The sequence below is a fragment of the Haliotis cracherodii genome, unplaced genomic scaffold (genome assembly GCF_022045235.1).
Source record: "Haliotis cracherodii isolate W230 unplaced genomic scaffold, xgHalCrac1.p SCAF_5, whole genome shotgun sequence".
NCBI lineage: Eukaryota > Metazoa > Mollusca > Gastropoda > Lepetellida > Haliotidae > Haliotis > Haliotis cracherodii.
The window spans coordinates 29305562-29323843 of NW_027266308.1; the positions used below are offsets into that span (position 1 = coordinate 29305562).

Below are 18282 nucleotides of genomic sequence, written 5' to 3' on the forward strand. Positions count from 1 at the left end.
GCTGCATCAAAGGCTGTGAAAAGTAGATACAGCCGATATTCGTATTATCCTATGTCAATATTAACATATATAGAATCGTTGAATAACGTACTCAAAGGACGTTTCAAACTTATTTACAACCAAACTACAACAGCATTAGTCTCTCACTGTAGCTTTAATTACAAAACAAACACATTCGGCAGTAATTGTGTTATGATATACAACAATCCTGGCAATAAATGTACCAGACAAAGCTGATCGGAATTTTTATTAGCTTGCTGTACAATGACCACCACAAACAAACACTGATTACTTTTTATACGGGAATGTTCAGTTTATGTTGTTCTCGAGCAAGGCCTTCTGTGCACGTGGACACGGGCAACTGTTCTGCGGTACAATAACGGTATTGACTGACTCATTAAATATAACAATAAAACATGCATGGTATATACTGTACAAACAAGTCAGGGATCATGAATATTTTTTTCATAATCCCTGACTTGTTTTGTACAGTATACACCATGCATGTTTTTTAGTCTCTTGTTCAGGACATTTAACGTCACAAAAGTAAATTACTTGCTCGTCGGATTCAAATTCAAGTAAAATTTAGAACTGGTGACTATATCCTGTGAGAATATTATATTCAGAAGCAAAGGTTCATCTCATTGAAACGAACTAAACAAAACTACTATAATTAATAAATTAACACTACAAACTTCACATAATGTAAACAGTAACATGTTTTGTGCGTTTATGTATATTTCTTGTCAATCTTAGTGTTTATGAACTGATCGTGAACCATACACATGTGTATATAGATGGAGTGAGTGAGTGATGGAGTGTGGTTTTACGCCGTTTTTAGCAATATTCCAGCAATATCACGGCGGGGGACACCAGAAATGGGCTTCACACATTGTACCCATGTCGGGAATCGAACCCGGGTCTTCGGCGTGACAAGCGAACGCTTTAACCACTAGGTTACCCGACCGCCCCGTATAAAGATGGTAACATATAGAAAAAAAGAACTTGTGTATTTCAAAAAGACAAAATTAAAACCGATGAAAACCCCAACAAATGCCAGAATAAAATGTTAATACAAAATAATTATGCTTGTGTTATGTTTATTATATGCTTAATTATGCTTACGTGCATACTTGAAATGTCTGTTTTCAACATTTAATTTCAGATATGTATTCAAACGGAAAATAATGTTGTACTAAAATTCATAACCAAACCAACAAAAAAACGTTTTTTTGTGAAATAAGGAAACAGCACAGTTTCTAACCTGTCAGATGTAGACGGTCAAATTGGACCTTCATCCATGTCGACTTCTTGATGCGATGTGTGAGGCTTTTCCTCCCCTTGTTGCAGGGCAATGTTTGTGTGTGTCCAGGCAATATCGCATATTTACCTGTTGTTTCTACCCTGCTTGTGATGATACGGCTTGCGTGGGTAACCAAATTAGATCAAAACTCACCTTAATATTTAATGCAATTACGGGAGGGGAGACGAGCCCGACCCATGATAGTTACCTATGCCGCGTAATTAACAGCCCCAGCCTGGCTTATGTCAAGTTACGAAGTTTAAGGCAATGTCGACTAAGACAATAGATTAACAACAAATATAACAATAAATTAACAAATGCAATACGACAACGAACACAACAACGAAAACAACTAATGCACAATAAACACAACGAATTTAACAATTACAGTTGATATATAAATAGATTACTCTGACGGTAACCTTTCAGAAATAAACATTCTATGTTTCGCAATGTTAATCTAGTGGTGTAGTTAAAGCGTTCGCTCGTCACGTCGAAGACCCGGGTTCGATTCCACACTTGGGTATATAGTGTGAAGCCCATTTGTGTCCCCCCAAAGTGTGTCCATCGCCTACATATTGATGGAATATTGCTAAAAGCGCCGTAAAATCAAACTCACTCACTCACTCTTCATCAGAAATGGTTTGTTTTACAATGTACCCATGTGGGGAATCGAAGTTTGGTCTTGACGGGCGAAGGCTCACCGCTAATCTTCCCGACCGCCCCAACCCAATGTGTATTACGGAGTTTAATTAAGGTAATATGATCAGCAATTAGAAAGACGCATTTCTTTTAAATCGTGGCCGAACTAAAATCAATTGTTTACCGGTTTTGGTACTTCATTATTTAACTCATTAACGAAACAAGAAAACAGCAGTGAACGCAACACACAGCAGTGTTTTATATCTGCTTGGCATTCAAAATAAGCAATCTATTCATCATTGTGGCACATATATGCTTCAACATTTGAGTAAATTTAGATTGATAGAAAGTTATTGAGAATTTGTCATACCATGTTTGTCATCAGTGTTTACCATATCAACTTAGTTTATACACACTGTCGTTTTTGAGCGCCTTGACAACTGCACCAAAAAGAAGTACTTTCGAAAGGATAGTGTTTTTAAAGCCAAATCTTTTTATAAAGCATGTCTCGGTTTTCGATTGAATTGATCGATATTTCCATATCGAACTGATAATAGAAAGAAAGACAAATCGTTTTAAATCATGACCCAAGCATACTTTATAGATTGGGTGACCAAAATAACGCGACCTCCTATGGTTTTTTTGTTAGATTTTCTCAGAGGTATCGATCGGAGTTTTATCTGAATTTAATGAGATTGGATATTTCTCCAACAATTAATATACTACGCCAAAAAAGTAGGGGATAGTGGGAATCATCCAGACATATCTTCTGATATGTGAGGTACTGGCAAATTGAAATGATACTCGTATGATTATATCTGATTGGGAGTATGGGGATAAGATCTAATGGGTTCTAATGTTTGGAGGGGAGGTCGGGTAGCCCAGTGGTTTAAGCGTTCGGTCGTCACGCCGAAGACCCGGGTTCGATTCCCAACATGGGTACAATGTGCTTAGTCCATTTCCACCGTCGTTAATATCGGGAAAACCACCACTGTTCTGATGAGTCCACCAATGTCAGCTTGACTCATGTTGTTCCACTCATCAGCAACACCAAGTTCATTGAGAATAGTGGGTGGATTTTGACGTTGTCGTACGCGTCTGCCAGTGTCGTCCCAGACCTGCTCAATTGGGGAAAGTGAGTGAGTGAGTGAGTTGGGTTTAACGCCGCTTTTAACACTATTACAGTTATATCACGGCGTGTCAGCTTAATGTGGGAGGAAAGCCCGAAGTGATTAAGGTCTCAGACGCTTACCACTTCGGTGAAACCCACGAGCACGGGTATGGTGCTGACAAACCTAGAAACATAATCGGGGCGAACCGGGATTCGAACCCACAATCATAGGTTTCTGGCGTGCCCAAGGGACGCAACTCTGCACCACGAATCGCGGCGCCGTAGACGACTGGGCCACCCGTGCCCCCTCAATTGGGGAAAGACCAGGACTGAGTGTTGGCTATGTATGAGATGGATGTTTTACTGTGGGCGAAACTGATCATGACTCACAATCCTGACACGAAGTGCACGCTTTCTTAATGCCATGGCTGGGACTAATCTGTCCTGGGCTGGAGTTATTACCTTTGGCTGTCCAAAGCGGCGTCGGTCATCGACGTTATGTGTTTATTGGTGTCGGGTCCATGTCGGAAACATGTAGTGTTTGATCAGCAATATTCTGACGTGTGCCCACCTGCAACATGCTTATGGCACGTGACGTTGAGCACGTTGCAAGCGTCGCATGATCAGCGTCGCATGATCAGTGTTGTTGCTACCTTAATGATTTTAAAGTGTCTAAGTTGGGCGTTTGGTTCCAAGAAAACAATATGCGTCTGTTCACAACCGTGTCTGAGTGACAACTGTAACTCTAGCATTCAACCCCTTGCACGTGCTGTCCGACAGTGCTTCATGACAGTCACAATGTTGTGTTTGGGCGCTTGATTTCTTCGGAAATGTTCTTGCCACATAAATCACTTCTCTGTAGTTTCACCCCACAATGAAAATATTCCAAACTTTTTTGCATGGTATATGTGTACAATACATAATTTTAGGATGGCGTGCACACTCGTTATCTTTCGGCCCTTCCGTCATCTGCAATCGGCTTGTCCCGCAATGATACGAGTCGTCACGAATGCTGAGCAGCTGTTGAATCTCACGTGTATCAGTGAATGGGGGTTTAACGTTACGTTCTACATAATTGCGCCTATATAGCGATGTGCATGAACACGTGCGTGCGTGCGTGCGTGCGTGCGTGCGTGCGTGTGCTTGCACCGGTCCGTAATGAGATACCATGCCGCAGTTTAACATTAATACTCCACTAACACACAGACTCCGAGTCAACTAATTGTTTTAGCCCCTTAACCCCGAGCGTCAGACAGGATGACAACATGTACCATCTTTTAACGTCTTTTGGTATGACGCGACCTGGGATTGACGCTCTATCCACGAGACCACGTGTATCAGAAGTATGCGCATGTCTATGTGTTATCTTGTGTATATTACATCAAACTGATAAACATGCATGTCTTGATGATCCGCCGAAACAGAGTCCATTGAGCGAAAAGGGCAAAATAGCTGAGAAAATTATATGAACGGACCACTGAAAAACAGTGTTGACACCATCCCATGCGAAGAGTGAGTGTGTATGGTTTTACGCCGCTTTTAGCAATATTCATGCAATATCACGGCGGGGACATCAGAAATGGGCTTCACACATTGTACCCATGTCGGGAATCGAACCCGGGTCTTTGGCATGACGAGCGAACGTTTTAACCACTAGGCTACCCGACCGCCCCCAATGCGAAGAAGAATTGACTATACCGACACCATCGTCGACCTCGTTCGCGGGTAGCCTGACGATAACACAGAAGATGAAGTATCACACAACCAGCAACCATCAAGGCTCCTCTCGCTCAAGATGCATTCTCGTTGAAAACAACTTGTGTGTATTTTGTGTTACGGACTTGGACTTTATTGCGAAAATGCAGTCATCGTTGAGAAATATATCATAAAAAAAACTGAGAAACAGAAACGAACTGAAAGACTGTTTTCAGTAAATGACGTGTCAATAACAGCAAGACACGTAGTTAGTCGTCAAGACAATAGTACTTCCGTGTACATGTATAAACACGTGTTGTTGATGTGATGAACTCGTAGTAAGTAATGTCTCTATTGTTACGTAAAAATGTAAAAATTATGTGTATTTTTGCAATGTCATTAATCATTAATTAAGGAATGAATGAATGAACAAAATAACAATGACTGTGAATATTTCGTTTAAAAAAAATAAATTATTACAAGGTATACATATGTACTTATGGTTCTTCTCCAGCGTGAAGATGTCCGATTTTCGATCACAAACGTTGATAATACCTAATTTCGTTTATCCGACATACATCGTTGATGGGACATAATCACATCCAACCAACCACGCCGGATTAACGAGACTTGACGGTACTATCAACTTCATCGACTGAATGCACTGCCTCAAGTTGCTAAATTGTAAATTATGAATGTTTATTAGTCATTCATCACTTAAAATCCAATACATATGACCACCGTGACAACATATTAATATATATGTTATGTATACAATACAGCGCGATAATATACATGTTCAGATATCAGATTAATACCATATGTCTTAGCTTGTTTTTTGCATCAACACTTCCTTGTCCTGTACACGTCTACGCATGTCTGCTTTAGGTGTGTTTCAATTGATATGGTATGTTCTCATCAATGTCCTGATATATAATCTTTCATTTATCGATTTAGTTGCCGTTTTAATTGGTGGAAATCGCTATTCTTTAAGTTCTATTCAACAACAATAAATGAACGATTGCCTAAAGGGGTAGATCTCCAATTGCTGCCTCTTACAGTTATAATACCCCGATCATCTCAAGACAAGGACCCCTTGGGTTCTGGTGTTTGTCGTAAGAGGAAGAAGAAGAAAGTTTATTGCTGTCTCACTTGTTTTACATGGGCATATACCACAGTGTATACATACCCATTATGTAACATGTAAAACAACCAATCGCTCAGCGATTTATGAGACATTAATTGTAACATACAAAATGTGCGAAAAAGTACATATGTACATATATAAAAGTCAGCAAAGTTTAACAGGATAAAATGCCTCTGCGTTTAGTTAAAATGTCATGGCAGGTTCTAGCAGTGTGAAAGTTAAGATCATGGTGGGCTAAATACAGTTAAATATTACTCTGTTTGTTAAAATGTCAAAATCTGGCCACACTTCCCTGCTAACCTTGATGAGATCCCTGCGCTGATCTGTATAAAGAGGACATGTTAAGAGCACGTGGTTCACATCTTCAATGGTATTCATACAGATAAAACACAGTCTGTTCTCTATAGGAATGTTTCCATATCGTCCGGTTTTCAATTCGGAGGGGTGCCACTCCACGTCTCAACTTGCCCACAGCGCTTCTATGTGCTTTTGGTAGAGGACAGCTGAAATAACTCATAGTTGTGTAATAAGAGGCGTGTGGATCGGGTGTCAGGTTCGGTGACAGCGGTTGACTGTGTGTCTTCGTACCCCAACAGCGTGGGACTTTACTCATGATATTAACCACTAGTTTACTGATTTGCTCCAGACCGCCGACATAAAGCTGGCATATTTTCGTAAAACAAAGAAAGAAACCTCCAAAATTAGGAGGATGTCTTAAACAACAGACCCGTGGGGATTCCTGGTAATAATATAGGTCCCGAGCAACCCATGCTTCTCGTAAGAGGCGATCATATGGAATGGGTGGTAGGCTCGGTGACTTGTTTGATCATGTAATCGTATCCCAATTGCATGGATCGATGCTCATGATGTCAATCACTGCATTGCCTAGTCTTGATTATTTACAGACGGTCCTATAGAAGGAATATTGCGGCGTTGAACAAGAAAAAAACAAAACAAAACAAAACTAGGACACCATACACGATCTTTATCCTAAGTATCTGGATCAACTGGAAACCAACAGTCAAAATTAGTCCTCCAGTTCAATAAACCTACACCTCTTAGACATATTATTTAACTGATCTCAGCAACGTTGAACCAAGGCATAACACCAATTGTATGTGGATAAAAGCGCAAATATTATGTAAAGTGTTTGTAATCATTCACATCATTAAGTGAAAACTAGTTAATGGTTAACTTAAGTTGAGAGTTAAGTCTATCTGACAGCACATTTCCACAAGCACCCCCAAGGCGTGACTACAACAAAGCACCCTCGCCAGTAACGAGCAAAACATCCCTTTAACAACGACCCTGACGTATCAATACAACACAACATATGGTGAATGGTGATGTTTGATTTCATATTCCGATAGTTGAAATCAATGTTATATTGAATGACCATGCGAACATGCTCCGTCCGTGCGTGTACACACCGCAAGGGTCCTTTTACTAGGTCATGCATCGTCTAGTAACCAGTGAATAAACCAAGCACGCCCTACCCCGCTAGCCTTGGGCTACAGCTAGGGGATTAACACATTAACTACTGGAATCTTTAAACCAGACTAATAGCATTAGGGCATGACGAAATGCAAGTTGAAGTAATCCGAACAATATGTTATGATTGTTCGTATTGCAGAAACGTCGCCCGAAGCTGTTAGAGCGTTATTGTTAAGATGTTTGCCGTATAATATGGCCAGATCCGACTCTTCATGAGAGGAATGCTGTGAAGGAAATCTGATTAACGCTTAGTTTCCCCCACAGGGGTAAATCCCCGGCGAACATGTGCAAGGGGAAGTCACGTACTCCGCCTCTAGTGACGCACGGATTTGTATTTTTGAAGTTTGTTGGACGTCTTCCTGCTAGGATGGTTATGTACTGAGCTGTCACGTAAGTTGGATGTACATGTATATCTGGATCTATGGGTGTATTTAAAGAGGGGCTATGATTCACAAGTTGGTACCCATTTGCAGTCTAGTTAGGCATTTGTGAAACTGATACATTATGATCGTGATTATTTTAAAATTAACGTTTTGATTATATGTAAGAAATTTTGAATTAAAGACTAAATTTTACAGACTAAATTAAAGACTAAATAAAGATTAAATTTCAATCAAACTTGCTAGTAATGCCACAATGGCCCTAGTAGCCCTTGTGGATCGAATATTTCAGAGCAAACTACTAGTTACACTACTAGTTACTACACAGCCGGGCAAAAGAAGGCACACATCCATGTTTGATGGTGGTAAAACATGGAACGAACACAAGAAATGATTATTCGATGGCGATGTTTTTGATAGGCGATATTACAAGCATCATATCAATGAGTATTCTAGAACAGGTGATGTGCACAAGACGTCTCAAGGAAAATGGGGGTCGCAATTTCATTTTTTATGCCATAAAGTTGAGCAGACCAATGTTGAACTTAGATCTTGACATTTATTTATCAATATGTTATGTATAACGTGATTATGAGACATTATACATTGGAGGAAATACTATGAAATTATACTTTATATTTTGTCTCATTAACATGTATATTCCAAAGTAATAAGGAAATATCCAAGCAACAAACCTTAAACACGGGGTTCATTTTCGCAAAATATTCTCAGCGCTAGGACTGTTATACGTATGTGTTGGTATAAGTATGACGATGTCACTTCATTTCCAGGGAAGAAATATGAAGATTTATTGGATTAAAATGTAAATCACCTGAAAAGTGTCTTTTGTCGGATGGAACACGTGCAAATATTTTTGCAGGTTCTCGTTAATTAACATTTGAAACACTGTTAAAAGCAACCTTAATACCAGGGGTAGGGTGGCCCAGTGGTTAAAACGTTGACTTGTCAAGCAGGAGACTGATTTCGAATCCCAACATGGGAACACTATGAAACCTTGAGAAGAATATATGCCTGGAAAAGTTTTAAATGAGGCGTAATACCTATCTGAACTCACCCGGTACCTATCTGAACTCATTTGATACCTATGTGAACCCATTTGATACCTATCTGAACTCACTCGGTACCTATTTGAACTCATTTGATACCTTTCTGAACTCACCCGATACCTATCTGAACTCACTCGATACCTATCTGAACTCATTTGATACCTATCTGAACTCACTTGATACCTATCTGAACTCATTCGATACCTATCTGAAATCATTTTATAGTTATCTGAACTCACTTGATACCTATCTGAACTCAGTTGATACCTATGTGAACCCAATTGATACCTATCTGATATCATTTGCTACCTATCTGAACTCACTTGATACCTATCTGAACCCAATTGATACCTGTCTGAACTTACTTGATACCTGTCTGAACTCACTTGATATCTGAACTCATTTGATACCTATCAGAACTCACTTGATACCTATCTGAACTCACTCGATACCCATTGGATCTCACTCGATACCAATTTGTACCAGACATATATTTTGTATGTGTTGTATTGTAAGGATTCGGTTATATTGTGATGTTTCTCTGGGTAAATAAGCTAAATAAGGCCCTTAAGTGAACACAATATATCCTATGGTCATCGAAATTGCTTGAAAATATGATTATGTTTCAGACCGGTGAATGTGTTATCTCTGCCACCACAAAGACATTGTTTCAGGGTGCTTTTCAAGTTGCTTTTCAAGTTGCTTTTTGGGAATTGTTTATCTCTGTCAGATATGTGGTGGCGAGGGTCGGATTAATTGATAGCTCTGGTCAGTTTGATTAAAGTAATTCAAAACCCAACTTGTGGGCAGTAAGCTTAAAAATGTATTGGGTATGTCAGTTAACGGGTACCCTAATTACACAGTGACAAAGTCTCAGTTTGACACATGGCACGAGGTCTAGATCTAGGTTGGCAATGAGCTCGGGGCTATGCAGCGTAGCTCCCCTTTAACAACCAGTTACCGGACGACGATGTCGATGTAAACTGCCCGGCAAAAGAATGTGTACACTTGAACATTGGATTTGACCTAAAATTACAAGCCTTACTAAGCTAAAAACAGTCGTCGAAACACTCTAAACTTAACGCAAGAAAGAGAACTACGATACCCGTATCAAATGCTTCACCATCGGTTAAACATTCCTTGTCTGTTTCAAGTTTTAGCGACGATGGTACAAAAGGATGTACTGTATATAATTTATCTTTTTCTTTCTGTGCACATGTTGCAGGGAATACATAGGAAAGACACATAGAATTCTAATATTTTACATAACATGATTATTTTTTCAAAAGGATTTCCACTGGTTTTGTTACTATTGACACTGTACTCAATTATTCTGTTTATGCATCTACATGTGTTTATTCATGTAATGGCTGAGCTTTCTTTTGTGAGTTCACTGCCTCAATGGTATGATCTGTTCTCTATGTTACAGGAATTCAAATCATTTGCATATCTCAGAAATGGACAATGAATTCGAAAAGAAATCCATTCGTGAAAACTTTCTCGAAAGACGAAGATGTGCAATGCAGGTGTCTACTCTCAACGCTGCCAGCAAAGTCGTCGCCGCGGACATGCGCAAAGGACAGAATGAAATGCGACGTCGCCTCCAGAAATACAGAGACAGACAAAGGGAGATAAGCGAGAAGAAAGACGGTCCACTGACGATCACAATGGAAGAATTTCTCGAAAGACAAATGAGACTACAGAAATTAAAAACTTCAATCACCTGTCGTCCACTTTCATCACCCCTAATTCAGCGCATGAGCAAATTAATAAATGAAGCAGAATTGGAAAAAGACGACGAACAATTCAACATGGATGCTTTTACAGACAGACGTCGGACCAAAATTGACCTTCGACCCAGTACTGCGGTCACGTGTCCGTCTAGGCTGAGCATCCGCCAGCAATCGAAGCGTGGGGCGAGCATATCAACGGGTCAGAAAGAAGTTCGCTATTACGAAGATGAAGAAATCCGGGATCGAGCAACCTTTTATTCACAGCTACTGCACCTTCGGAAAAAGCAAGAACAAGACCGTTTCCAAGATATATCAAATAAGGTTGACACGTTCTGTGGAAAACATCCCCACACTGAAGGCGAGGAAACATGGCGCCCTATGGGCGAGGCTTTGTATATGAATACTAAATACAACAAATCATGGGTGAAACCCATATCCCGACCCCCTGGGTCTCGACCCTTATCTGGTAGTAACATTGGTATCCAGCGGCCACGAAGGGTCAGCACTGCCCCTACCACGCGGACAGCATGGACTGACCATTACACGATACCCGAGCTGCGGTCAGTGTATGATGACTAGAATCTGTAAGGGTGGGATGAAAACTGATTGAGTGTTTTGAGAATATATGTTACGACATGTCTACGAATAATTAGGCAATATTTTTTGCCAAATGTACGATATGGCAATATGGGATATGATTTTTTTAGAGTCCGAATGGGTGGTATGAACATTGATGACGTGCTTTGAGAATATATGCATGTCAACGAATAATTGTTTGCAATATTATTTGCCAAATGTACATGGTAATAATCTCTTGGTGTCCGTCCGAAGGTTTCCGCATATATATATTGGACTAATGTATCAATGAAGCTATTGAATGAATATTTTTTATATATTTCTCGAGTTGATAATTATTGGATATGGAAATAAAAGCGACTCAACCCTTTCCATTGTGATAGGAAATCTCTGCTGAAACCAGAGTTGATTGTACGATTCCGACTTTATCATAAGCATGTGTTTATAAATCACTTTCAAATAGTGATGATACCAGCGTTTGCGAAATGTTGGGCGTAACCTGCCCAATTGGTGCCACCCGCCACAAGCACATGCAAAGGCAAGTCAACTGTTCCCTTGAACAAAAGCATGGGAATAGTTGTTAGAAGTCAAAAAGAAATTTCATCGGACGTATTTTTCGTCACTGATGCGTCAAATGATGCATACTTACATTGTATGTATTTTTATGTTATGGTTATGTTTAAATTTAATACATTCACATTAGTACGCTACTGTACATATACATATCCGCATGTACTATGTAGAAAATGTTCTTACAGATATACTCAATAATGCTAACGCAAGTTTTTGTGTCTAGACGAAACTGCTGTCGGCATTCTTAAGGAATATTAGCTTGTGCCGACTAAATTTGGCTTCAGTAAACAAAGACGGATCAGATCATTTTTAAAATGGACAATCCAGTAGGAAATTATGTTCATCTTTCATTCTAACTTATCAGCTAATGTACAGAGGCAATTCAGAGGCAATTAGGTTGTGGTATATATGCGAGTTTGCAGGGACGGTCGGGGAACCTAGTGCTTAAAGCGTTCGCTTATCACGCCGAAGACCCGGGTTCGATTCCCGACATGGGTTCAAAGTGTGCAGACCATTTCTGTCGCCGCGATATTGCTGGAATATTGCTAAAAGCGGCGTAAAGCAAAACTCACGCACTCCTCGATTTGCAACCATCTGCTGTTCAGGGTGGGTGCAGTCAGGCGTGCTGAGTAGAACAAAAGAGGTCGACTGGAACAGTATCAGGTTGTTTAAATGATTTATTATAAACATACATTTCAGACATGCATGTACATTGGACGCAATTGGCTTGAACGTTTATTTTCAGTAAACAGCATTTTGGTAAACAAGCACACCATACTTATATTAATACTGCTCCAGCAACAAAACAATTACACACTTGGTTACAAAATGAAAATCGGCAATGTAGAACTGGTCTTTTAATATATTTGTGCAAGGCCACCGCACATTACTTTGCATCATTGGAAATATCTTAAATCAAATTCGTTGAAGTTGTAAAGGTCCAAATTCGAACACGGCCCATGATTTTTATTTTTCAATTTGATCTGAAACTTTTTAAGAAATGTCCTTTAATGTGAAACGTCAGTCTAGATTATTTGCAGAAACATTGGGCGTAAAAGACATAATAGTAGCGAACATTTTGTGAATAGATCACTGAAAATCATTATCATGAAACGAATTTAGACAGAAAATTAGGGTGTTCACTCGTTTCCTTCACACTTTGGAAGACATCATTGTTTGTTTCCGTAAATAAACTCTTCTTCCACAAACGGACCAATGGGTGGCAGAATGTTGTTATATTTCTTCAATAATTGTACAGCCAGTTCCAGAGCGTGTGTGGCGTTGTCTGTAATCACTGCGTTAGCCAGACCACGTGTCCATGTGTTGTGATATGACGACAACTTCTGGTATGAGTTGTCAATCAACACGTGAGGTATGTCCAGTAAAGTGCAGAGAATATGTCCGTGTAATCTGTCCGTGATGACAACACGACCACGTTGGAGAAAGATCAGTCCATTGTTGGCCATCAGGAAAGCTGTCTCCATACTTGTAGAACCTTTAGGTGTTGGCCAGGCCCGCCAATCAGCACAGTGCATAGTAACCTCTAGCGGAGCGTCCGGCACCACATAGCCTGGAGCCTCCTCGTCTTCACGTTTTAGCCAAAGAATGTCAAAAACTGGCGACATAAATCTTTGGATTGCCCCTATTTGAAACGACATATCAGGCATTAGGATGAACCGACTCGGACCCTTGAAATTGTCCAGCGCATATCTGAGTGAAAGACGATCCCTGAGTATCATGGTAAAATCTGACTTCTTCCCATACACACTTTGGCAAAACTGCAAATGCTTTTCTTGACCTTTTCTCAGGAGGATGCTTTGTGGAAACAATACTTTGTGGTATTCAGGGAATCTTTTGAGAACAGTTTTTCTGAGATAATCATTGTAAGCATACCCGACAAGATTTCCTCCACCACTCATCAAAATCACCACTTTATTTTTGGAATGAAGTGATGCGAGTTTCTTGGCATATTGAAAATCAATATCCTGACATAATCCTGTTAGACAATAATGTAAAACAGTAATGCCCAGCCTACGTAAAAGATACATTTCCCCTGCACTAATTGCCGGGTCTCCTTTGTTTTCATATACAGCCACGTCAAATAATATGGCATATCTATAGGTTGCTAGGAGATCAGAGAATATGTTAAATTGTATTCGTTGTGATTCCTTTATGATATCAACAGAAGTAGTTAAATGTGGTGAGAGTATGTTTGTCTTTAGAGAGTTGTTGTACAATCGCAATTTTAAGAACTCATGACGAAATTGAACCATATTGTCAGGCACATTTGGTGTTAGGTCGGTATCTCGAATGTACATTGAAAAGGGAGTTTCATCAAATGATTTCCCAACAAACATTTCCTTTGTGTTCCTTTTTAGTTGACGGTTGTAAAAAGACGTTGTAATATCTCTTGTTTCCACTGGCCGGTGAATCATTTGAACCGCAATAAAGGTGCTGCTTAAAATCATGGCTACCCAAAGTGCCCCTGAAGACACCATTGTACCTGGAAGTAAGGACGTTACATTAAACAATATAATTATTTTAATTTGTTTTGTGTTTTGATGTAGAACTATTTAGGAATGCAAAAATCATAGCACTGATATCAACCTTAATACTAATACTAATACTAATACTACTACTACTAATAATAGCTTTTTGCTCAACAAAGAGGAAGGTTAACAACCGGCACCTCCTCAGCACAAATTACCAGCACCCCTTACTCACCTCCTTTACACGGATGACCTTGTCGAGTCCTTTTCTAATGATATCGGCATGTCCTTTGGATTCGACAACATTCAAAATGCAACATTCTACATCTGAAACATGGCAAGCTAGAAGACGGAGGATCAGTCAGTTTACATGGGGGAGGAGATATTGACCATCTCGTGGAAGGTCAGGCCTACACGTACTTAGGGATGCAGATTAGGGTCAAGCTCCAGAATGCCCATATCAAGGAAAACTGGGGAATGCCTTGTTTTCATCATGAGTCTTGACATGCTTCACAATAGGATCATCAGACAAATAAACGTGTGCAAAAGTGCACAATACAATTCTATCATGAAGAGCCTACACGTTAATTAAACCACGCCCTCCCATTTTGACTGAGGGGAGAGTGAGGGTGGTGGGATCTATTGTCAGACATGATTCTTCGTGTGAGGGTGTCAACGCCCTGCATTTCTTGTTTCGTCCAATCAAAGCGTCAAAACACCAAAAAGAATTTGAAAGGACGGGTACAACATAAGTATTTGTGGCTTTGATTTTCTTAAGTCTACACTTGTACTCTCCCGAGGGCCTTGATAGGGTATTTCGGAGTTTGTTCCTAACCTGCATTCCCAAGTACGTATAGGCCTGACCTTCCACGAGATGGTCAATAATTCCATCACAAGTAAATCCTGATCCCCCCTTTTCTACCTTGCCAAGTTTCAGATGAGAAATGTCGAATCCAAAGGACATGCCGACATCGTTAGAAAATGACTCGACAAGGAGAATATGTTTGTTTATTGCGGATCCTCCATTGTCAATAAGTTCAAGGTCACATCATTATTATTATCATTAAAGAATTCATGTCTGTATACTTACGAGGTCCCGTCTGTGCAACAGCATTATTGCTTAAAACATACACCAACAATCCTAGGGCACAAACAGCCAATCCTCCAAAATTAGACAGATTTACATCTCTATGTCCCACCAAGTAGAGCAACAACACAACGAGGACTCTCTTTACGATGTTGACGACGGAGTGGCTGACCACAGACATGAAGAGCAGCACTACGTTGGTGGAGATGTAGGAGTAGATGACGTGGAAGACACTGGAGCATAATACCGCTATAAGCAGGAAGGAGACCGATGGAGGCAACACTTTCTGTATAGTAAGGAACTCTGCCACAGCCACCAGGACAACACAAGATCCAAGAACCAGAATGATTGCGATCGTTTCCCTCAGTTTAATAAATCTTACTGAGGTATCAGCCTGTTCTAGTTTAATTGCTACGTTTCTGAAGGCTAATATTATAGTGGACAATAAGGCCATACCAAAACCAACAGCCGATATTAACCAGCTGAACGATATTCCACAGAAGATCATTGCGCCGCCTATGATGAAAGGTAGGCTGAACATAGCCGAAGGTGCCAGCGACGTTCCCAGAACCACACGTTGAACCACGCCGCTTGTGGCAGGTTCCAGGAGCTTTATGGCAAAGGTAGACGATGCATCTATTAAGGTCATACTATAGTTTGTTGCCATGGTAGCTAGCACGTGACAGGTGATCTTTATCCAGAAATGTTTCTTTGAGCATCCAGAGGGAGATTTACCTCGATGGATATCAGTCAGTAAGAAACACATAGTCATCTGGCATACTGTTATGACGACAGCCCACAGTAACCCGTTATTGAAGAAAGTGTTGGATGTCTTCAGAAATACCTGGGTGGACTGGTGGCACAGGAAGGATGTGACAGTCCAACCGAGGAATGCAGAAAGTCCGAAATGCAGCATTATCTGTAAAAAGAAAATGAGAAAATATAATGTGAAAAACTAAAAGGTAAGTCAACTGTTCGCATGAAAAAACAACCCCCGGGAAAACATGGTACGAAACCGTTTTGATGTACACAAGAAATATCTGCCAAAGGCAGAGTCCATTATAGAATTCCGACTATATTCCGACTATGAGCGTGTGTTTATGAATAATTATCAAATGGTGATGTTACCAGGTGAAGTGTTCGGGAAAAGGTGAGCGTATCATGCCCTGCCTGTGGCACCCAACACAAACACACGCAAAGGCAAATCCTTTTGTTCACCTAAAAACAACTACACGGGAACATTTCAAACTATCAAACTAGGGAATTGCATCAGACAAATTTTTGTCAGCGATGCGTAATGTCATAATGTCGGATGACGCTCTTTGAAATCCTCGTAGAAAGAGCATGCTCGAGTGTACATCAAACGTTGTGAAATGAATCAATAAGTAAGCAGTTCTCCTGTGTATTTGTTTCCACTGTAACCATCTTTGTCATTATCGATCTTTGTTTATAATTTATGCGTGATGAATAGGAAAACATATCTAAAGCCATGCAAAAATGGTTGACAATCTCTAAATAGTGCCATTGGTTAAACATTTTGCATTTCAAAGATTGTCTTCACCTTCCAAGACATTACATTTATGAAATCGGGACCAAATATTCTCACACAAACACGCACACGCACGCACGCACGCACGCACGCACGCACGCACGCACACGTTCCTGTGACACAGTTCTACCTATCTAAAATAAGACCTTAACAAAATTCACCTTAAACATAATTTAGGTGAATATAATCTATGATGCAATCTAATTAATTCAAATATTCATCTTCAATGTATTTCAGAAGGAAAAATGTATTTTTGTAAATTCATCTTCTAACACCTGACAATGGCGTTGAAGTCATAGCATGTTCAGATTTATACCAACCCACACATAAAATGTTGGGTCCATAATCTCTTCCTTGCGGCTTTACTGTAGATTGTGCAAGTGACGGGTGACGAGTTTTTCCACTTTTATCAACTCGTGTTCATATATTTGATATAAAAAGACACTCGGGTGAGATTCTGTATATACATGTTTTAATCAATGAGTAAATTGAGACAAAATTAAATCAAACTCAAAATTTCAAATTGAAGTTACAATTTTTGTGTGTTTTGCACAAGTTAATGAAAAGTTTGGCTCTTTCCATAACCCATGAGATGTGTGCAGAAATTTGAAAAAGGAAAGAAAATTTGAGATTTGACTTTCCTGGTATCCTTAATATGCATTTATACCCTACCAAGTTGGATAGTATCAGCACTTAGTATAACTGTATACTCCAAAATGATAGTCAATATAGTCCAGTCATCATTTGCAGTTGTCAGTTAATTGGTATGACAGCTTCCTTTGTCTTTGAGTGTATGGTCATTTATCTAAATACGATACTCCACCATAACGCCTATATTTGGTTATAAACAATTTCAATATTGCTAGTGGACCTAGGCAAATGTGTGAATCCCATTGACATCACTCAGCTGTCTGACATCTACCTCTTTACGCCTTGGATTCTTCCAGTCAGTCTGAATCAAGGGAGAGACACGTAGAAATAACTATCAGTATTGATAATCGTTATATATTGACTGTATATGGGGACTACCAGATCTGTGTCCTGCTGTACCTTCAGTCACATGTAGTGACTTCAGTTATCCAGGGTTATTTATTTTGATTTTAGTGTTTTATTGCATTCGTGACTCCCCTAGTCCTTTAGAGAGTTTTTTGTCACTCTGAATCTTTATGCTTTAATCTACATATGAAGCAGATGAGGCGGCTTCGTTGCTCTCTTTTGGATCAGGTGTGTAAGTCTGCAAGGGAATTGGCTATTTGAGAAGTATTGAATGATATCAGACCATCGATGTATCTGAATTATAAATGAAACTTCTTGTTTTTGATGTTGCAAATACGAGAATGAAGGTATTCTAACTCGTATGCTGAAAGAAACAGATCACAAAGGAGGGAATCACAATTGATGCCCATGTGGACGCAAACTTCTTGCCTAATTGTCCT

At 39.8% G+C, this 18282-nt stretch overlaps 1 protein-coding gene across 1 annotated transcript; it reads left to right on the forward strand.

Moving 5' to 3' along the window:
• The first annotated feature begins 10296 nt into the window (after nt 1-10296).
• LOC139442007 (uncharacterized) lies at nt 10297-11151 on the forward strand. The gene has a single exon (XM_071222761.1). The coding sequence runs from the start codon at nt 10297-10299 to the stop codon at nt 11149-11151; it is 855 nt and encodes a 284-aa protein (XP_071078862.1).
• The last annotated feature ends 7131 nt before the right edge of the window (nt 11152-18282 follow it).